Source organism: Halichoeres trimaculatus, unplaced genomic scaffold (assembly GCF_033239565.1).
Source record: "Halichoeres trimaculatus isolate MK-OKI-2021-1 unplaced genomic scaffold, fHalTri1.1 fHalTri1_scaffold_15, whole genome shotgun sequence".
NCBI classification, from domain to species: domain Eukaryota; kingdom Metazoa; phylum Chordata; class Actinopteri; order Labriformes; family Labridae; genus Halichoeres; species Halichoeres trimaculatus.
In genome coordinates this window covers 30871460-30894699 of record NW_027437193.1, presented here as the reverse complement: position 1 = coordinate 30894699, position 23240 = coordinate 30871460, and the positions used below count along the sequence as shown (strand labels likewise).

The following is a 23240-nucleotide window of genomic DNA, read 5'->3' as shown; positions in this document are numbered from 1 at the left end:
CAAACAATTGACACATTGCAGTTTCAGTAATAAGCCCATGAGTGAAGGTTATGTAGTGTGGTTCACAGTATGTTTATATACATATTCGCAGCTTATTTGTATTTATTTTGATAGGTACGCTTCAGAAAACTGGAATCTTAGGGTCAGATAATTTACACAAATGACTTGCACCAAATCATTACAAGGGGAGGAGGATGCAGGACTCAGTTTAACCATGAATTTGACTCTGTACATGGGGAACCTGCTCTAACAAATGAGCCAAACTCACTCACAGAATTTTAACACCAGAAGCCTTTTTTATGGAAACCAATTTGGGCTTTAAAGCTTTATCACAAATTTGCTTTCTGATTTTTTGCACTATTTGAGAAAACTTGGAGATAAAAGCTTTGACAGGGATAACAGATGTCCTAGTGGTCTAGGTCATGCTCCATGAGGTTTGGCTTTGCGTGGAGGGCCTGGGGTTGACTCCAGCTTGTGGCCTCTTTCCCAAAAGCCACTCCCCACTTTCACTCTGTTTACTCTGTTCTCTCAAATCTGGTTAAAGGTATACAAAAAAATAAAAAAAACTTAGGAAAAAGAAATTAACAGTATTATTTTTTATGTTTCAAACACAGGCTCTGTGTTTGCCTTTTCTTCCCATTCATAAGACTGATGACTGTCATAAGATGGATCCAAAATTTAAGTTTCTCAGGACACAATAAACCAGTATAAAGTGTTTAAAATGCTTCATAGAGCTGAAGAGGTCTTTTTGTTTTTAGATCCCACCTTAAAGCCAGATCCCAGTCGAGCACCCATTGTGTCAGAATCACAGGGCACACAGACTGCAATCCAACAGCACTGTTGCCTTCGGCCTTACAAGAGAAAAGCAAATTACACTCCAGCTTTGAAGTAGTGCCTCAAAAAATGTGTGATACCTCACACTTGGGAATAGGTGCTGTGTCAGAGACACACTTAAATTAGTCAGTTTGGACCTTCTTTTGTCTCCTTTTTGGAGGAGGTTACAGAGCAGTGCTGGTGATTAATCCCTGTGCCGTCTCTCCCCCCTTAAAGAAAGAACTGCTCCTTAAAGAAAGAACAAGGCTGGCCAAGGAGTATAACTGTTTTCTGAAGTTTTGCTCTTTTCTTTATATTCCTTTAATGTTGTTGTCATCAGATTCTTTGCCCAAAAGCACGCTTTGTTTCAGAAGGTTTTGATAAAAATTTTAGCCGTAGTACAGCACAAAACAAAACCGGATTATGAGCACTGAAGCAAGGAAATCAACAGACCAGCCCGAGGAGTAATTAGTTTTATTTTGCAGGTTCCTCCTAAGAGCAAAATGTGCTTATTGGCATTAACAAAGGACTTGTAACTTGAAAGCGTCTGTTCTTTTTCAGGCCATTCAACGTGTCAATAAAAATGACGCTTCAAGCTGTCAACAGCTTGATTATCACCTAACCTTTGAAAAGAGAGGTGTCAAAAATATATAGAAAACACTGTAACAGAGCCGGTCCACAGTTGTGTTGGATGTGCTGAGGGGGAAATAAGCATTTGTCTGATGCTAACAAGTACAAAAAAGAGGAAAAATAATGAGCTGGCTGGGTTTTTTCCTGCACCAGCGTGTCAGCTGCTTTGGTCCAAAGCCTCATTACAGAACTTCACAAAAACAGCAATGTTCACCAGAGGTCATCTGAGGAGGATCTCTGGCTGTGTCCCATGATTAAGTCTTCTTAGATGGCTCATTTAAGCCACTTTATTGCTGTGTGCATGCAAAAACAATTAACCTAAAGCAGTGCTTTGTCATTGGTCATTATTTTCATCGAGCCACAGGGAGATCTTGTATTATTGAACAGAGGTGCATTAAACTTTAAAGCTGGAGGAAAACACTCATGCACAGGTTGTGGTTCACTTATATAATCTCCTTTTACTGTAGAGTATAAAGTGGGGAACAGGAGCTCTCTCAGCATAACTGGCACAGGGAGGTTTCACATGATGTAACAAACAAACCTAATTCTTCAGAGATCCCAGCTCAGTAAGAGTCAGGAAATGATGTTTTTGACTGTGAAGAGGCTTCACTGGTTGATGTTTGTAGTTTGACAGTTTTTGCTGCAGGGTTTCCAAAGCTGTGTGGATCCTGGTTGTAGCCCACTGTTTCAGAATATGTAACCTGATAGGTCATGTGATTACCATCACAACGAGATGTACAAAATATTTGAGTATAAGTAATATAAATGAGCACAGTCAAAGTTCAGTAAAAAATAAGACTTCTATTTGACTACTTTCAGCCCAGAAATGTTCATTTCAGTAGATTTTCTCTTAAAGTGATACTCCGGGATGGAACAAGTTGGGTCCTATCACAAGGTTTAGGGCAGAAATTACCCCTACAGCAGTGTTTTTGTGCAGCAGAAGCCCAGAGCGCTCGCACCAAACACCCCCTCCCTGCTCCTCTGCAGGTTTCCTCTGCACTCAGACGGGGCCATATTTTACTTGACCTAAAACACAAATAAACGGACTCCCACCGAAAAAATCTGATATCGGTCTGCATTCACGCTTGTGATAGGACCCAACTTGTTCCATGCAGGAGTATCACTTTAAGGTCGCTCTTTTGTGTTCATAGTTTTTCATCCTGTCTGTTGTTTTCTGCTTATATTTATATCTTTTCACCAGACTGATCCTTTTGCTTTCTATTAGTCTCATCCTGTTATTATTCAACAGTCAGCTTAACACAATATTCATTTTAGATTTAGTTTCAAATTTGGCTTTTGTGCATATGATTTATAATTTCTGTATAATCAGTGTTTTTTATTTATTGCTTTTTATTTATTCAATTCTTAAATATAGAATCCATTCCATACAAATTGCCCCAAGAGGAATTTATAAAGTTGTTTGGATTTAAATCAAAGATGTAAACTTAATGCAGAGCATTGACATCAGGTCTTGATACGATCTTTACCAAAGTCTCTCAGTGGGTGTTAAAGCACTGTAAAAAAAATAAACAGACTACTTTAAATTATAACTATTCTTCCTTAGAGGTCAGATTTGAGGTTAAGAAGTATTATTTTTCAGTTAAAAAACAAGTCAGACAAGCTGAAGAGTTTAAATGATGTTTAACTTGTTCATATTCAGAAAATCCTGTATAGACAAGGTTTGATTGTAAGTATAGGGAAAAGTCAACAAATAAAAAGTTGGAACTAAAACCCTGGTTTTTCACAAAAAAAAAAACATACTCTGATCTCAAATCTTTTATGAGTTATTTATAAGTTGTAGTGTCTGCAACTTGGACTGAGTGATACTATTACTTCGCTAGATGAGACATAAGACAAATAAACTTAAAGAGGGGGTCTGTGGTTTTTATTTGGTCTCCTTTCCATTTGTCTGTTCCCCTGTAGTAGCTTCACATAATTCCCATCTCGAGAAATCCCTATTACTTTTAACATTAATGTTTTAGGAAACTCTGACTTCAGCCTCTGTCTGGGTCTCTTCATTTTAGCTGCTGTCTCTTTAAAACTCTCCATTCCACAAACCCCCTTCCCTGTGATTGGCTAGCCTTCTGGAGGCCTGTCAGGGGCAGACATTGTTTTTTGAGGCGTGTCATGAACTAGTCACAAAATCTGTATGAGATGACCTCGTTATTTCAACAAGTCTTGTGAAGATCTTGTGCTGTTTTTTAGAATGGGCGGCTTTGATCAGTTTACAGACAGATTCAGGGATTTCTACAACATATGAACATGTGGAGGTTTGAAAATCTGCTCGAGAAATCCCTATTACTTTTAACATTAATGTTTAAGGAAACTCTGACTTCAGCCTTTGTCTGGGTCTCTTCATTTTAGCTGCTGTCTCTTTAAAACTCTCCATTCCACAAACCCCCTTCCCTGTGATTGGCTAGCCATCTGGAGGCCTGTCAGGGGCAGACATTGTATCAGGACCACCAGTTTGTAAAGTTTCTTTTGTTACCTTTTCGCTCATTTTCCACTTCCTGTTTCATTTTGTTAACTTGTGTCTCTTTCTTTTTTCAGTTCCTGTCAAGCTTCTCCCACACTGCTGATCACCGGGCCCCTCCCTAATGTGTTTCACCTGTGTCTTATTTTCTGGGCACTCCCTGTGGGTATTTTACCCTGGTCTCCCTTTCACTCCCTGCCAGATTATCACAAGTAGTACTTTGGTTTTCCAGCGTTCCTTCGTATCTGATCTCTCGTGTTCTGACCCTTTTCTAGCTTTCTCGTTGACCCTCTGCCTGCCGATTTTGTACCTCTGCCTGTGTTTGGATTTCCCGTGTACCGACCTATTTTTGGATTAAAGACCTGTGATTGAACTCTGACTCCTGCGCCTCGAGTCCTCCTGTCTGTGCCCTTGACAGTATAATCTGGCCAGATATGGACTCGGCGGAGTCAGAAAAACTCCGTGCCGCTCTGGAGTCTCAGGGCCGGTGGATTCACCATCAAGAGGAGCAGCTCGACTCGCTTCGGCAAGAGGTTCCGGAGATGGCGGGTCGTCAGGAAGCCCTTCTCGCCTCTTTCGGAACTCAAATGAACACGCTGGCGGAGCAGCTGCAGAAACAACTTTCCTCCTCCGTTGCGAGCCGTACGCCGGATTCACCTGCAGCCGCTCCACTACCTAACAGTCAGCCTCCGTCTCCCTCACCCGGCTCCAGCCGTCTTCATCTGTCTCCCCCGGTGAGGTTTTCTGGAGATTCTGGGGATTGCCGTCCTTTTGTTGCCCAGTGTGAGTTACACTTCGAGTTTTCCGCTGACTCTTTCTCTTCAGGGCGCGTCAAGGTGGCATTTATGATCTCCCACATGACCGGCAGAGCTGAGGCTTGGGCAACGGCAGAGTGGAGCCGCCGATCTCCCTGTTGTGACTCTTACGAGGACTTTCGTGAGACTTTTTTGCAAGTTTTTCAGCATACTCACCCTGGTCGTGAGGCAGCCCGTTCCCTGAGTAAGCTTAAGCAGGGAAAGAGGAGAGTCTTGGATTATGCTGTTGAGTTTCGGACTGTTGCCGCGGAAAGCGGCTGGAATGAGACAGCGCTCACCGACGCGTTCTTTGGGGGTCTTTCCGAGACCCTCAAGGACCACCTAACGCCGCTGGATCTGCCCGTGCGTCTGGAACCGATGATCGCCCTGGCATGCAAGGTGGATAAGAGGCTGTGGGAGAGGGAAAAGGATAAGTCCCGTGAGCATCCGTCTCCTTCTCTGCGTCCAGAGTGGGCTGCGTCTGGAGCGTGGCGGCGTCCCGCGTCATCAGCCTCCCCGGCTCCTTCGGCTCCTGCTGAGGAACCCATGCAACTTGGAAGGACAGGACTTTCCCCTGAGGAGCGTCAGCGGCGCATCCAGGCCGGTGTGTGTTTATATTGTTCCCAACCCGGTCATTTCCTGGCCAGTTGCCCCGTGAGGAAGACGGGCGGAGGAGGAAAAGCGAGACCCATCCTGGTGAGTCAAACCTCGGTCCCTTCTTCCACCCCTCGCAGACTCACTTCTGTTGAACTGAAGTCTCCTTCTCTCTCTCTTAGCCACCCAGTTCTAATTGATTCTGGAGCTGACGCTAATTTTATGGACTACGGTTTAGCAGAGAGACTGAAATTATCTCTGCTGCCTCTGGAAACACCCCGTGAAGCCAGCGCCCTCGATGGCCGCCTTCTGTGCCAGGTGACCCACTACTCTTCTCTTGTAACCCTCACATTCCCTGATTCTCACACTGAAACTATCAGTTTCCACTTATATCAGGCCCCTTTACATCCTCTCATTCTTGGTCACCCATGGCTTTGCTTACATGATCCCCATGTGAACTGGTCCACTGGCGCCATCACACAGTGGGGCTCCAATTGTGAACCCCGCTGTTTTTCTGCTCCTGTTGTACCTCAACCTGAGGCTGATCCACCCGTTGATTCTGAATGCCCTGACCTGGCTAAGATTCCCCCCTGCTATCATGATTTGAAGGAGGTGTTCAATAAATCTAAGGCCTCTACCCTTCCCCCCCACCGCCCTTACGACTGTGCAATTGATTTGCTCCCTGGCGCTGCTCCTCCCAAGGGTCGTTTGTACTCTCTCTCTGCCCCTGAGACCCGTGCTATGAATGAGTACATTCAGTCTGCCCTCAACTCTGGCCTCATCAGACCCTCTTCTTCACCTGCAGGGGCGGGATTTTTCTTTGTGGAAAAGAAGGACAAGTCACTCCGCCCATGCATAGATTACAGGGGGCTGAATGACATCACGGTTAAGAATCGCTACCCTCTGCCCCTCATCTCCTCTGGCTTCGAACTCTTGCAGGGGGCAAAGGTGTTCACCAAACTGGACCTGCGTAATGCGTACCACCTGGTTCGCATCAGAGAGGGAGATGAGTGGAAGACTGCTTTTAATACTCCCTCTGGACACTATGAGTATCTGGTTATGCCCTTTGGACTTACTAATGCCCCTGCTGTCTTCCAGGCTCTTGTAAATGATGTTCTCCGTGAATTCTTGAATGTCTTTGTATTTGTGTACTTGGATGACATTTTGATTTTTTCTCCTGATGAAGCCACTCACATTTGCCATGTTCGTTCTGTGTTAAGGAGACTGTTAGACCACCATCTCTATGTAAAAGCTGAAAAGTGTGAATTTCATGCGACCTCAGTCTCTTTTCTGGGCCTCATTGTGGCTGAAGGACAGGTTTCCATGGACCCTGCTAAGGTTAAAGCTGTAGCTGAGTGGCCCACGCCCAGTCAGAGAAAAGATGTTCAGAGGTTTTTGGGCTTTGCTAATTTTTACAGAAAGTTCATTAGAAATTTCAGTTCTGTTGCTGCCCCCCTCCACTCTCTGACCTCTTCCAGGGTGCCCTTCTTCTGGTGTGAGGCTGCTGAGCGAGCCTTTCTGCGGCTGAAAGCCGCCTTTGCCTCTGCTCCCATTCTGGTGCTGCCTGACCCCAAGCTTCAGTTCGTCGTCGAGGTCGACGCCTCTGATTTGGGCATTGGAGCAGTTCTTTCCCAGAGGGCGGTGAGAGATAACAAGTTGCACCCATGTGCTTTTCTCTCTAAAAGACTCTCCCCTGCAGAAAGGAACTACAGCATAGGAGATCGGGAACTGCTGGCGATTAAAGTCGCCTTGGAGGAGTGGCGACATTGGCTGGAGGGGGCGGAGCTGCCGTTCTTGGTGTGGACGGATCACAAGAACCTTGAGTATCTCCAACGAGCTAAGAGACTGAACTCCCGACAAGCAAGGTGGGCCCTATTTTTCACACGTTTTCGGTTTACCCTCTCTTATCGCCCAGGTGCCAAGAACGGCAAGCCAGATGCCCTCTCCAGACTGTTCTCACCAGACTCTAACCCCAAGACTGAGACCCCTATACTCCCTGCCTCCTGCTTCCTGGGCGCCGTCACCTGGTCCATTGAAGAAGCTGTCAGAAGGGCAGCGTCTTCAGAGGAGGTTCCAGCAGGTTTGCCACCTAACAGACTATTCGTTCCCCCCCAGCTTCGTGGCCAGGTCATCAGCTGGGCTCACTCCTCCAACTTTGCTTGTCACCCTGGAGCACGGCGCACGGAGTTCATCCTCGGCCAGAGGTTCTGGTGGCCCAACGCTCGGAAACAAATACAGGAGTTTGTGGATGCCTGTCCTGTCTGTGCTCAGAACAAGACCCCCCGAAGACCCCCGGCTGGACTGTTGCGCCCTCTTCCTGTGCCTCGTCGTCCCTGGTCGGACCTAGCTCTGGATTTTGTTACGGGTCTCCCACCTTCTCAAGGTAACACCACCATTCTCACTGTAGTGGACAGATTTTCCAAGATGGCTCATTTCATACCTCTGTCAAAGTTGCCCTCGGCCAAGGAAACGGCTGAGCTGGTTTTGCAACATGTTTTCCGTCTCCATGGTCTCCCTCTTAGAGTGTTGTCCGACCGGGGGCCGCAGTTCGTGGCACAGTTTTGGAGGGCTTTCTGCCGCCTCTTGGGGGCCACAGCCGACCTGTCCTCAGGTCATCACCCACAGACTAACGGGCAAGCTGAAAGGGTAAATCAGGAGCTGGAGACTGGGCTGCGCATTCTCGCCTCTCAGAGCCCCACCACCTGGAGCAACAGACTTCTCTGGGTGGAGTATGCTCACAATTCCCTGCCTACCTCCTCTACTGGCATGTCTCCTTTTCAATGTGTCTACGGGTATCAGCCTCCTCTCTTCCCAGCACTGGAACCTGAGGTTGGAGTTCCCTCAGCCCAAGCTCTGGTTCGTCGCTGTCGTCTGGTCTGGCTACGAGCACGTCGGACCCTTCTACTAACCTCAACTTCCTACAAGCGGTCTGCTGATCGTAGGAGGACACCTGCCCCTGTTTACCGCCCTGGCCAAAGGGTCTGGCTTTCTACTAAGGATTTTCCCTTTGGGCAGGCCTGCCGCAAGCTGTCTCCTCGTTTCGTGGGGCCCTTCCCTATTACCAAGGTAGTAAACCCTGCTGCTGTCAGACTCAAACTTCCCCGTACCATGCGGGTCCATCCAACCTTCCACGTCAGCAAGCTGAAGCCAGTCAGGTCCAGCCCTCTGATGCCTGCTTCCAAACCCCCCCCTCCTCCTCGGATTCTGGATGGCGAACCAGTCTACACAGTTCGTCGACTGCTGGCTATGCGCCGACGAGGGCGGGGTCGGCAGTACTTGGTGGACTGGGTGGGGTACGGTCCAGAAGAAAGGTCCTGGGTCTCTTCCTCCAACATTGTGGACCCAAACCTCATCAGAGACTACCATCGCCGGCACCCACAGGATCCGGGGCCGTCAGGAGCCGGCCTTTGAGGGGGGGGTACTATCAGGACCACCAGTTTGTAAAGTTTCTTTTGTTACCTTTTCGCTCATTTTCCACTTCCTGTTTCATTTTGTTAACTTGTGTCTCTTTCTTTTTTCAGTTCCTGTCAAGCTTCTCCCACACTGCTGATCACCGGGCCCCTCCCTAATGTGTTTCACCTGTGTCTTATTTTCTGGGCACTCCCTGTGGGTATTTTACCCTGGTCTCCCTTTCACTCCCTGCCAGATTATCACAAGTAGTACTTTGGTTTTCCAGCGTTCCTTCGTATCTGATCTCTCGTGTTCTGACCCTTTTCTAGCTTTCTCGTTGACCCTCTGCCTGCCGATTTTGTACCTCTGCCTGTGTTTGGATTTCCCGTGTACCGACCTATTTTTGGATTAAAGACCTGTGATTGAACTCTGACTCCTGCGCCTCGAGTCCTCCTGTCTGTGCCCTTGACACATTGTTTTTTGAGGCGTGTCATGACATATGCACAAAAGCCAAACATCCAGTCTAAACATCCAGTAATGTTACTTTACCTTTATGTGTAAAATTTGGGGGAGCAGTAAACCCCCTCTTTAAGTGTTAGATTAAACTAATACAGGGCTGATTCAGGTGTCACATTAACACTGTCAGCTTGTTACTGCTTTGGCTCACAATGATAATGTCGATTTTACTGCCACCTCATTCTGCTTTAACCTGTTGTCATATTTATAAAGTAAACCCCCTTTAAAAACATTGAGATCTCTGTTCCAACTCAATCTGGCATCCCACCAGTGTCCTAATAAACATTTCATATTTTAACGCTGATCGTAAAAGGTTAGAGTAATTGGAGCTCTGTTATACCTGCAGCACAGCTGTGCACAAATCTCTGGAAATGAAGAGTGAGGGAATGAACCCACGTATCACCTGACTCTCTGTGATGATTTGGTTTGAGTTTATCAAACTGAGCACGAGTCAAGAAAAGCAGAAGTCATCAACCAACCCGTGGTCCTGGGTCCAGGTGCAGCCGTGGGTGTTGTGTTGGGGTCAGTGTGGGCAGACACAGTGTCCATAACAGATTCCCCACGAGACCACATCCAGTCAAGCAGAACAGACACATAAACTACTGCAGCGTAAAGTAAAGGGTCATCCCGGCCAACTACTACACACAGGAGGTGAGAGGCTTGGCAGGGTGCTAGATGGAGTGTGTGCTCAGGCGTGTGTGTGTGTGCAGAAAATCTCATTCCTTCAGGGGGACCTGTTCTTCAGGGAGGTGACTGTGTGAGTGTGTGTGTGTGTTTGAGATGGACATACATAAGAGAATGTACATTGCTATGCATGCTTGACTTGGTGTGTGTGTGTGTTTACTCACCCTTCAGGTGGATCTTATTTTCAGGGCTGTGCACCAACACCGAGCTGACTGAATCCAAACTGTCATAGTTGCTGCAGCCGAGAGGGCCGGTCCTTGTTTCTGTAACCTAGGAAACAGAAGAGGAAGAGATCCTTAAAAGAAATATGTTTCTGTTTTATAACGCTACATTAGCAGCGTACGAGGCAGATGTTTGTTCCAATTTCCTGCAGTGAAGTATGCAGCTTGTGGCAGGCGCAGCGTGCGAAGGCAGCTGTGGGAGTGGATGTGGTAAAGCCCTCTGACAGCAGAGACAACTATCGCCATCTTCTGCTGCCACACACCCACACCTGCAGCCACAGCTGGCTGCAATGTGCGGGCTGTCTCGCGGAGGACGGCGGCGGAGGAGAGGGAATATGGAGAGAAGTTTGAAAGAAAAGCAAGCGCAGGTGTTGGAGAGAAGTTTGAAAAGCAGGATCAGAGACACAGAGGGAAGGCTGCCGTCAGTGTGGAGCATTTCAGCTGCTGGGAGCATCAACAGGAGGCGGGTTGTATCATTGTTTCCTCTCCTTTACATGCACCTGAGATCAAGGATTGGGGACCAGAGGTGTTGGTTGGTTTCATGACTACAAAAACCTTTTATTAAAATGTTTAATGTGTTAAAAATGCTGCTTTCTATGGAGCTATCACTGTTGGATTTACCCAGAAAATTCTGTAAAATCCACACATCCTATGTACACAGTACAGCTAAGATGAGCCTCCTTATTGACTGTCCATCAATTTGTGACTCATTTTACAGTGCTTTCCCAATTTCAAGTGGTGAAATAAAACAACAAAGTCAATCTTTTTTTTTTTTTTTTTTTAATAATCCCTGTTATGATGACTTTCCTATTGTTACTGTATTGTGTGACAACTGTGATGACCAAATTTCTGAAAACAGCATGCTCCCACTTTCATCTGCTGAAATATTTCTTGGTGGAAAACAAGTCATTAAGTGTTATGTCTGTGAATAGAAATTCATGAAAAAACATGTCAGTATCATTCAGTGAATGAGAGGTTTTAAAGATTTTAACTTTTGCCAGAAACTCTGTTTCAAAATCTCTCCAGAGCAGGGGCCTCAAAAGCCCCGTTTCCACCAAGCAGTCCAGTTTAAAACAGGACAGCCTGGTACAGGTTGGCTTGGTTTTGCCTGGTCCTGCTTGTGTTTCCACAGCCAACCGTGCCCCCCTCGTGGTAGGCAGTGTGTAAGTTGGATGCCAATTGCATTAACATCAGTTAAAAAATAGTGTGACGTCATACCAGCGTGACACATTGTACCCTGCTAATAAATCCAAAAAAAAAAAAAAAAAAAATGCAACACAGTAAACAAAGAGCAACAATTGGAGACACTGCAGTAATTGGCCTTCTTTGTGATTGGCATGTGGCTTTTTGTTACAAAGTGTATTCAAGCTTTGTTTGTGACAATTCTCTCAACCAATCAATGGAATGCAGAGTTTCTAGCTCCACCTTCTAGGGTAGGATCAGTATGTCTGGCCCCCCAACAGAAGGGTACCAAAAGTGGGATGTCTCAGTTATTTGAGGATCTGCCCCGGGATTAGTCAATGGAAATTACATAAAACACGTGCCATGCCAAGATGAACGAAACAGAACTGTTTGGTGGAAATGGGGCTAAACTCACAGCCCATGAAAGAATATATAGCCTATGAAGACATGTTGTTTATTAACAATACTAGACAGATGTGCTTTTACGAACTTGGTTGTACAGATGTGCTCATTGTTGTTGGTATGCATTGCAAGACACTTGAGGGGGGCTGGGGATTCCTGGGATTTTATGGAGCACCCAGAGTAGAGAGTGACCACAAGTTAAGTTAATGTTTATACCCAATAATAAAAAGAAGTAACTGTGTAACACGAATAACGCGCGTATGCAATTACTTTTTTGGAGTTGAGGTGTTTCAGTCGAAGTGACGAGTGAAAGTAAGTAATTAAAGGAAGGAAGGAAGCAAGAGATGTGTTTCTAACAGTGTCTCTACAGATAATTGAAGGGGGCCTGATCACCCACTTGATGAATGCCAGTCACAGACAGAGACAGAAGACGGCCAGCAGCCAATCAGAGGGGGACAACACCTGGGGAGCCAATAAGAAGATGACTCAACCTACATTCCTTAGAGAAACTCTGTTAGTGACTATATGTTGGTGCTGAGAGAGAGAGTCATGTTCAGTCTTATGAACTGTCTCTGCAACATGTAGGGAACAGGGAAATGAGGCTGCACCAGAGATCTCTGTAAATGCATATTCTTGACCTATTGTTAATAAATTTGTGTTCAACTGAGAACCAGGACGTCTCCTGATCCTTCCCCATCAACGAACTGCGCGGAAAGAGGTGAGAGGAGAATGGAGTCAGATTAATAATTTGAAAGTATTTTGGTCAGATTGATAGCATCACATCTCCAACAAGAAGTAATTTAAGTATTTGGGAAATTTAGAGCTAAGACATCATTTTGAGTGACAAACTATACCTGTGAGGTACCCTGTCAGGATAGCAGTGTGGGAAAATGACTTAGTGCACGGTTAAAGGTACCCTGTAAGGCAGTGTGGGAAAACAGTAGAATTGACACTTAGATATATGTCATACACCTCACCTCATTTCCAACACCCACCACTTGATTTATAGTGAAATCTGGTAAGCTGTGCTCATGGCCTGGTCTGCTTTCAGGACCAGGGAAAAAAACACTTGATTTCTAAGATGACCCCTAACACAGGCTATCACAGCGTGAACCCAAATGAAAATCAAAAAAGCTTGATGGAGGATTAAGATCAAAAAATGTAAAATTGCAAGAATAATGTCAAAACTTTAAAAGAAAAAAAAGTCCTACACTTACCTGATTAGTCTCTTAAATTTTTGTACAGGCAGCTGCTGTTCTTTTGATAGTCTAGCTATCTTGTAATTTTATGTCTCCAGTCTCGTGAATTTATTAATCTTTTTCTTTAAAGTTGCCCTAAACCTGTCACAGAAAAAAAAAAAAAAAAAAAAAAAAAAAAAAAACATTTAAAGAAAATTGTGATGCTGCCAACCAAATGTGGAGCAGTATTCAAAGTATCAGGGAGATGAGTGGACACGAGAGCTGTCAAGGCAACAAAATGTGTTCCAGAGAGCAGAAAGGAGTCAAAGCAAAGAACAGGTCCAGATTTAATGATGTCTGTCTTTAAGTCATACTGAGGGTTTCAAACTACCACCTCCCTCAGAGCAAACGTGGCCCAGCTGTCTGAGAGGAAGCCCTCTCAGGTGTCTAACAGCGAGCATTCAGCAAGAAAAGACAAATATGACTGTAAAATAACTCATGTTGAGGAGGAAAGCTGTTCAAACAGTGGAAGTGGACCCTTAGTTACAACACTAGATGCTCAGGGGCCTTCAGGTACTTTGAGTTTCAGACCCCTGCTCCAGCGGCTTAGCACTCCTGAAACTGCTCCGTGATAGTTTTACAGTTGTAAATCAGTCTTTCCACTGTTACAGATAGTTTTACTACAGAAGTAGCTCATGGATTTGCTGAGTTATTTCGATCAATATTCAGAAACAGAAAGTTATGCAAATAAAGTTTTGTTTTTTGATATTAAAGCAGAAAGTCTGCAGATGCTTTGTGCTCCCTTCCTCCTACTCTCACTGTGTGTGTGTGTGTGTGTGTGTGTGTGTGTGTGTGTGTGTGTGTGTGTGTGTGTGTGTGTGTGTGTGTGTGTGTGTGTGTGTGTGTGTGTGTCATGTTGCCTTGAGGTATCCACACTGTTCAACTCAGGGACATTATATTTTGTCTAATACCAAGGATAGCAACAAACAATGCTGCCCCAGGTCTGACATTATGGAGTTTGTGCTTATTTATTAATAATGTAGAACCATGAACTGTATGAACTTAGTATCCTCTGAAATATTAAACAGTGGAGAATTAAGGCCGTCCATAAAATTGTGTTGAGGTTAAGAAAAAAAAAAAAAAGAGCAGGATGGACCTTATGATTTCAGGGGATGTTGCCGAATACAGTATCATGTTGTTATTTAATTATTAATGATCTGTCTGAGCAGCTCAGCACAACTGGACATCCCCCATCAGTGCTATAAAAATAAAGCCAGGTGTGCTATAAACTGATCTTCACAACAGCCCTGCAAATGGAAGGAAGGAGAGGATCATTTCCTGAGTGGTTGCTGTGTCACGAGGACATAATCATTTATACTCACTTATAAAACCATCACAACTTTCTGGTTAGGACTCAATCAATACGCATTGGACAAAAAAAAAAAAAAAAAAAAAAAAAATCCCAACCAGTTGGCCAAATTTACTTAAAGACCCTGTGAGGAGTTTGAAAGTGATCTTGAAAAAGTTTCCCATCAAGATATATGTCTGATCGTAAATCACTTCAAAATGAGATTATCAGCACCAATATTGCTGGTTACAGGTTGTTTTAAATTGCAACTTCTTAGCTTACAGTTTGGGTCGACCAGGACCTGACTGATTTACGTCACGTCTAGGTCTCTATGACAACACCACGCCAGCTGACGAAGTTTAGTAGTGAGAAGAAATAAAACACAGAAATCTGTGTTTTTCTCTGCTGAAAATGTTTTCTGGGGTTCAGAAGAGTAGGGTAAAGGGGAACAGAAGCCTGGGCTAAGGGCTGATTAGCCTTTAGCTCGTGTTGTATCACTCTATAACACCGGGCTAAACTGTTTGCGATCATGTCCATTCCAACCCACAGTCAGCAGTTATTCTGCAGTGGTCTGTTCAAACTTGAGAGTCTATCAATAAAATGAAGAGTGAGGTTAAGTTAGCTCTGCTTGGTAGATGACTGGCAGGACATAACCAGGATTCACTATTGTTACACATTACAGACATGTCTTAGAGCAACAGGTTGCCAGCTGCGCTAAATATAAACGGCTGCTAAACTACATACAAAATGACAGTGTTTAATTGTTGACACGTTAGCCTACAGATTCGCCAGAGCACCAGGCTGACGATAGCGCTACATATAGCCAGCTACTACAATGTTTGCTTGATGTCACGTTTCAAACTTACCTCAGCAAGTTGTATCCAGTAAAAAGTTGTCTTGAACAAAGAAAATTTGTTTCAAGCAGATTTCCATTGAATTCCAAAACAAACACAAACCCTGCTAAAAGTAATTTACGACAGTGAGACTCCGGGCCACAAGGTGGCGCAGGAGTGCAATCAAAACAGATTCTCCCTATATCATCTTTAAAAACAACAACTTTCCAGTTTCCTGTTCACTACAAATTTTGTCTGCCTTGAAAAGTATATGTTTCAACCCATCAGTTAAATAAACACAAGCTGTGGTTGGAGCTGCAGTTTTTTTTTTTTTTTTTTTTTTTTTTTTCTGAAACCAAATTAAAATCAATCTGATTACAGGTTTCAGCAAATAAAGCTGTTAAAATATCAGATTATCCCCCTCAAAGATATAATAACCAAAAGAGTTAAAGACAGCAATATCAATATCAGGCTTTTCACCCTTGACCAGTGTGTGCTCACATAAAAGGGGCGGAGTTTGTAGTACTTGACAAATCATAAACATGTAGAAATGGAAGAAACCCTGCATAGCACCCTACTTTACCCTGGATGATTATTTCTCAGAAATACAGAGAACTCAAACATATCATCCAGTACAAAAAGCAAAAGCTGCAGCAAAGGAAGGAAGGAATGCTGGCAGAAAATTGATGACTCTATTGATGTGTAAGTTTATGAGATGATACAAAGTTAATTTATCAAACAGTATAAACAGACAGCGCTCTGATCACTCCATTTCACTTTATTACGGCACAGATGTTTGGGGCAAAGTGCCTCCACGGTGTCCTTTCTTTGGGTTTTCTTTTCCATTGACTTCTTTTAAGCCTCAGCCCCCCCCCCCCCCCCCCCCCCCCCCCCCCCCGGCACATTTTGTGTTGGAATATAAATTTCTTGCTGTGACAGCACGAGTAGCTATACGCTCTATAATTTCATGTTTCTGCTGCTCTGTCATGTGTGACTATTAATATTAACTTCATTATTTCAGGTGTGTTTGACTGTGATGTGTTACATTTGTAACATATGATGCAATCAGTTGAAAAATGTAACTCAGTCCATCTGATGAAAATCTGTATCTTTCATACAGGATGTCATCGAGGGACATCTAAAGGATTACATCTATCCCCAAAAACTCTATCTCTTCTAAGTGCTTCTCTCACAATCCATGCACCATCTACAGCAGGGGTGGGCAATTCATTTTTACCAGGGGCTACATGAGAAACCTGAATTGTGTCAGAGGGCCACCAACTTTCTTTCATTGTAAAATGCTCTAAATTAAATATTTTGAATAGCTGGTACTGATAATCAGAATAATAAAGCACTCTATAAATGTTTATATTAGGTTATGTGAAATTGTGTTGTATAGGTCAAATAGGAAAACAAACGCAATTATTAAATCCTAAAATTATAGAGAAAATGTCTTTTTGTCTTTGTCAATCTGTGTCATACATAAACTCACTTTTACCAATGGAGAGTGCTGACAGACTGCCAACACTCCTGAATATGGAGGGAGTCTCTCATTTTTTAACCCTTTCTCCCACTGGTCTCTTGGCTTGTGATTTCTCCTGATTGTCCCCCAATTTTAAGTATGCCTCTGTGAGCTCTATTATTCAAAGTCAATCAAGTCCCGTACTTGGGCATTATATAGAACAGTGTTTTTCAACCTTTTTTAAGCGACGGCACATTTTTAATATTGAAGAAGTCCCACGGCACACCACCAAACAAAAGTATTAAAAAACAACACTCTGTCGCGTAATAACAATAGTCTCTCACACTCACACACTGCGAAACCTGGGCCTGTTCAGTTGAACACAAAGCTGATATCCTGACTTCTTTTACCACGTCAAAGCCAAGCACCCCCTTAATAATAGCTTTATAGGCAGGTGGTATTAATGACTCTGTTACAGTGTGCAACATTTTTATCCAGCAACAAGTTCAGCAACATGGTAGCTAGCCTTGAGGGTTCGCTCCTTTGTGGTTTTTCCCACAAAAGTAGGCTATTTCTCCATGTTTTTACACAGGCAAACAAGACTGTCCACCTTCTTGTTTTGAAGCATCGGGTGGTTCTTTCGGAAATAGCCTATATGCTTACTTGGGACCGTGGCATTATCAGATAGCTTTTCGCCACACACCTCAGACACAGAGACACATAACTGTGCTGCACTTGGTGGTTGAAGAGTTTCAGAGCCTTAGCTGTTTTCTTTCTTTCTGTTTGGTTTTGAAAAGATATGCCAAGAGTTAAACTGACGTAGCTCTGCGCTAACGTCGCATCCTTTTCAATAAGGAGAGTTTAGAGCAGCGTGAATCTTATAGTGAGGGACTGACTCTAAAATAGTGAAACGCTTGTCATTGTGAAGTTCTGTCAGTCTTCGGTGTGTGCTGCAGATATGCTCTGCGCATGTACGCGCCAGCGCTCTCTCTTTAGAACAGCAGAGAGTTCAGGTGGAGGAGACTGACTGAGCCAGAGAAAGAGAGGGAGAATTCAAACCACAATGTCTTCCACAGTGCCCGTGATAGATGGAGTATTAAGACACATGCACTCGCACAAGTTTTAGGTTTATGGTTGGCCTCGCGTGGGCCGGTCAGGGACATACAAAGGGGTGGATGTGGCCTGCGGGCAGGTCTGATCTCCTTAAAGTGGCCGGACCATTTTCCTAGAGAGCTTATTGGTCTGGAGATGGTGCTTTTATTCTCCTTGATCTCTTATCCAAAACCTGCTCTGGATCAGGTTCGCAATTCAGCACAAGTTGATATATCCAGGTAAGACGTGCGTCATAGAGGGAAAATCCAGGGTTAAATCTGAGGTTAGATAAGAAAAAAATCATCTTCGGAGTACAGGCCTCAGGTTTGTTTTGCCATGCTTTGATAAATTTTTCAAACAACAAAAGTGCAAATTTAGTGTATTGAATGGATCAGATAAACACAGTGAGGATCGTTTTACCCCAACCCAGGAGGAAACACTCTGATCAAGTGTATACAAGGATTATCCAGATATTAAATCACATTAACAACCCTTTTGTTTGGTGACACAGCTGTGTACAGCTGTTACAGCTTCTATCTAATCCAACCCACCTGCAGCATTGCTTCTTTTCACAATGACTTTAAAGTGTAGCTGCACACTGTAAGAGTGAAAAATGGAAGCTTGTTAAAGGAAATGGATTCAGCAAAATAAGTAAGTAATCCAGTTCAGTCAGAGAGGCAACAATACAAAAACAAAAGACCCATTTGGATGCTTGATATCTTTAAACATTTAACATCACTGTGGTTTGTAGACTCTGTTTTAATTTTGAGCTTTTTTCATCCAGCCTTGCTCTGATTTCTGTACCAAGACGGTAACAAAAGCAAAAAAATGTCATACTCAATTGAATATTTTTCCTTGAAAAAGAAAAAAAAAAAAAAAAAAAAAAAAAAAAAAACAAGTTTCTCTCTGAGCTGAAGTGATGTCTGAAGTTTCTGCCATCAAGGTCAATAAAATATTTATCGTAGCACAAATGTCTGACCTGGATATCAGAGCATCCAAGATGAAGATCTTGGAAAGTGTGATAGAAAACAACATCCAGCAGACGTGTTGTGTAAGACTCTGTGGTGATCAGAGCTGCTAATTAAAGAAAAGAAGCAGGACGGGAGATTAAACTCAAAAAGATGGAGTGGAAAGAAAGGAAGAAAGACAAAGAACATTACGATAGAATGAGCGAGGACCCAACAACTAACTAACTTCCAGAGTGAGTGTTTAAGATAGTTCAATTAGAAGAAGAAGATGGATATGAAGCCATGGCCTGCTTAATCACAGGGTTTGGTAAATGATGCAGCCGGAGCGAGTTTCTACCGCAGTAAAAACCTTTTTCCTCATCCTCTTTTGTTGTAAGACAGGGACGATGGCCTTCGAGGCTTCAGAAGACGCACATCTCAAAAAAAAGATTCAGATGTGAACACAGAGATGAATAAAAGATTAAAAAGAAATACAGGCCAGAAGCAGAGGGAGCTCAGAGAAGAGGGGTGAGGAAATCTGGGGTTGTTTTTTTAAAGACTATATTCACTTTAATGTAATCTTTTATTTACAGTGGAGCCAAAGAGGTTTCCTTTTCAAATTAATGTCAGTATTAAAAGTGTTTGCACTCTGCTAAAACAACATTTTCAAAGGCTTCATGTTGTCATTAGAGTCGACAGAGGTGCAGGTGGATGCTGATGAGCTTTGGATGATGTAAATCACTGCAAAGAAGCTCAAAATACTTCAAAATAAAAAATAAAAAAGATTTTCTGACTCCTTTAGAGTCTGATTGTGCAGACTGATTTCTCAAGGTGACCTCAAAGCAAAGCAAAGCATCATCCAGAGGAACGACTGTTTCAGTACATTTATTTTTAATGCATGTCAAATTCAAACTGAGTTATTCCAAGCATGCCAACCAAAAGTCTGTTTACTTTCTTCTTTTGAAAGTTTCATGGGCAGGTCCTCAACAGATAAATATAGGAGAAAAATCAACAGACCATAAAGCATTAATGAACATTTTTTGTACATGAAAAGTTCCAAGATTTTATTTTATTTTTTCCATCCTAAACCTTCAGCTAAATTAAAGTTACAGTTAAGCTCCTGTGTTAGCCTTTAGCTTGAATCTTAACCTTTAGCTCAGGGGTGGCCAACTAGTCAGAGACCAAGAGCCACAAAAATGATTGTGGTACAGAGAGCCACATCATACACATGGTCTTACAAAAACACTTCCTCTCACACATAAACAAAATGTCATAAAATGAAGCAAGATTTATTGTGTTTGCGTATTTAAATTTGTACTAGAGAAGAGAAACTGAAACTTAAGTATCAATCTGTACACCGAAATACTGATCAACACAGTATATCAATATTTTAGATTGATCAGCACACCGCTACTCAGAACTTTATTTATACATTTTTATGAATGGATTGAAGAGCCGCACATCGAAAGGAAAAGAGCCACATGTGGCTCGTGAGCCGCAGGTTGGCCACCCCCTGCTTTAGCTCATACTCTGTCACTCTCCTCTTTAGCTTCCTTCTGCGCTTTTTCTGTATGGCAGTTAGGGTCATGTGAGAACCTTCACTACAACTTTTAAGCTTTCTAAAAATGTATCTTTCTCTCTTAATCCCTGGTCATTAAGATTGAATTCACATTATGTAGTCCATCTTGCTTATAAATGTCTGTTTCCTGAGGTCAAAACGTGGGAGATTTGGTTTAAAACAAATGAAACCTTTGCAGAAGTGCTAAAAGTTGCAGTTTGTCGACATTTTGCTTGTGGCTGGCTACAGAATTAGTTCAAACCACATACACACCAAGCCGTTAAAATCTTTTACGGCATTTAGAAGATATTAAGGTCAAGGGTTTGCCCATGATCTGGGTGCAGCTCATGTGACTGACAGGTGTGACACCCAGCAGCTGTCCGTCAGGAGGCTCAAAGCTCACATTTCTGGGTCTGCATTTCCAATATGGCCCTTGGCATTGGTTTCATTAGTCTGCATCAGGAACAGACAGGGGACGCAGCAGAGACAATGTTCATACATCATAGAGTCTATAGGTCAGAGTTTGGTTCCAAGTTGTTAATCAAGACCTCTTCTATTAAGTATATCTCGAAGACATAGAGTTTCTGTTCCCCCACTTTTCTTTTCCTCAGCAGTTCTTTGATTTTGTTTTACTTGTTTCTCCTTTTCCAGAGCTTTGGGTTGATTTGTATATACTTTTGCTCATTTTAAAACCCTTTTCACACCAGACGTATATTTTTTGTGTGAATATTTCGCACATTATTGATCTTCTTTAACCTAATGTTTTTTACTGCAAGCTCTCACACCAGCAATGTTGTTTCGCTAAGCAGAACTGCGACTTTTATTTTTTCAGACCGAGGTTGATTTTTCTAAAGTTTTGCTTGTGATGAGCACACACCCAACCTATCAAAATGCTTGTAGTTGACAAGTCACATACCAAAACATTCGATATGGTGGACTGCTTGATTGCGTTTGCTTCCCAGCCCCTGGTTCTTTACAATAAAAGAGATAAAAACTACAAAGACAACAATTTAAAGACAACATTTGGAGAGTAGCCGTGGAGATTGAATATGACGCCTCCGAATTCTTTGCAATGTCATGCTGTTTGTTAAATCTTACAGTCATGTGCCTTGGTCCTTGAGTTGGGTTTTCACAACTAATTCAGATGTCATTTTTGTCTTTAAACTCTTGACGACCGTGAATGTGGCTCATACTGAGTCTAGTAGACAATTTTGCCCCCCCCCCCCCCCCCCCCCCCCCCAAAAAAAATAAAAAAATAAATGAAATAAATAATAATCATCATCATCATCATCATCATCATCATCATCATCATCATCACATTAAATAAATAAATAAATAAAAATAAAATAAATAAATAAATAAATAAATAAAAATAAATTGAAAAATAAATAAATATGAAATAATAATAACAATAATAATAATAATAATAATAATAATAATAATAATAATAATAATAATAATAATAATAATAAAATAAAATGAATAAATTAGAATGAATAAATAAATACAAATAAAATAAACAAACAAAAAACACCTGCTTGAATTTCAGTTCTGCGGTGTTAGTTTTCATTGACATGTTATTTGATACAACAGGGTCATGACCCTTCTTTTGTTATGACCATGGATAGGAAGTCTTTAGCCCAATGAGCAGCATCCTGCAGAAAAAAAAAAAGAACTAAAGTCTGTCTGAATGTTGTTGTTTGTGTTTATGGATTTTTTTTTTCATCACAGCTCTGTTTTTACTGTCTTGGTAGAAACCATGAAAGCTTCAGAGAGGTATTACAGCAGAAAGAAAGTGTGCTTGTTTGTGAAAACCTTCAGTGCTTATCCACCAGAGAGCTGCCACCCCCATCTCTACCTTTGTTAAAAACTCCCAAGAGCCCTTCAGTGAGAGGATCGTTGAGCCTGGACCACTTTGTTTTCAATGTTTATTCAACAACGTGCATTATGCAAACACAGCAGAGAAGAGAGGACTTTCTTAGGCGCTTAAAAGCTTTTTTGACATTCCTATTTCCAGTTGTGTAATCAGTCACATGTTGAGCAGCACGTCTCTGTATCAGGGTTTGATTCAGACTGAACACACAACAGACAGGCTGCAGAGAGAGGTCAGAGCAGTGTGTGTACTCCTATCTCAGCTTGAGTGAATGGAGCTGATGGTGTCACCTGTGAGTCAGCTCTTTAAAGCCCATCCTAAGTTTGCTCGATCTCTTTGGTCCATCCAGTGAGTGCAGAAAGTGGTGAGGATCAGTTTTATGAACGCTATTAGTGCTGGCTGCTAATCCCTGCACATTCACAGGGGAACAGAGTGAGAGGAGATGGTGCACTTAGTGATCACAGGCAGAGATTTTATAAAGACAGAGTAAATACGCTCAGGTAGACCGCTCAGGTATGGGAAAACCTTTAATCCCACCTGTGGAATGTGCTCACTGGGACACTGATTACATAAGTTACACATTAAGTGAGGGAATGTCAGAATAGCTCATGATGTTAAAGAGATGGAATTTTTGAATTTGTATACAAGTCCCTTTCACTAAACTTTCAGTCATTTTCAGTACTTCCAATATATGATGTTTTGCATGCTTACAAGCAAAACTCATGTCTGAGAGTGTAGTTATTTGAGAGCATGTACATGGTAACTGTGGGTGTGGGGGCGCTTCAAAATATTATTTCCTCCACAAGGGGGTTACAGCCAAATAAGTTTTGGAACCACTGCCCTGAGGTACCCCTGTGGGGCCAACAACTGTCCACAAAAGGACCCATAAGAAAAACACACATTGGCCCTCAGTTATCAATCTTGCATGGGAATTGGCGCAGATCTGGGTGTAAAAACGATCCTATGGCAACGTACCTACCAGGGCCAATCACAGCGTACGCCTTATCAGGTGTTGATAAATGTGGCCGATGAAAAAAATCGTAATTTACACAACACGCCCCTAAATATTCAAGGTTCAGCTGGCCGAACCCACAGAACTTACGACATGGAGGGACACATTGCAGGAAAAAGGGAACTTCTCCGTGCTGGTAATCAACAACACCATAGCAACTGAGGTAGAGAGGAAATAATGCTGCGCTAGGCTGTCCAAAAAGTAGAGCGAATCAGAAAAAAACTTGGCTGCAAGGAAA

The 23240-nt window shown here is 42.9% G+C and overlaps 1 protein-coding gene across 1 annotated transcript in view; it reads right to left on the bottom strand.

The window, feature by feature from the left end:
• The window catches only part of brinp2 (bone morphogenetic protein/retinoic acid inducible neural-specific 2), a 413075-nt gene that overhangs the window by 136468 nt on the left and 253367 nt on the right, over positions 1 to 23240 (bottom strand). Inside the window, exon 5 of the mRNA XM_074689200.1 lies at positions 10059 to 10164. Within this exon, the coding sequence (XP_074545301.1) occupies positions 10059 to 10164 (106 nt within the window). The remainder of the gene's footprint in view (positions 1 to 10058; positions 10165 to 23240) is intronic.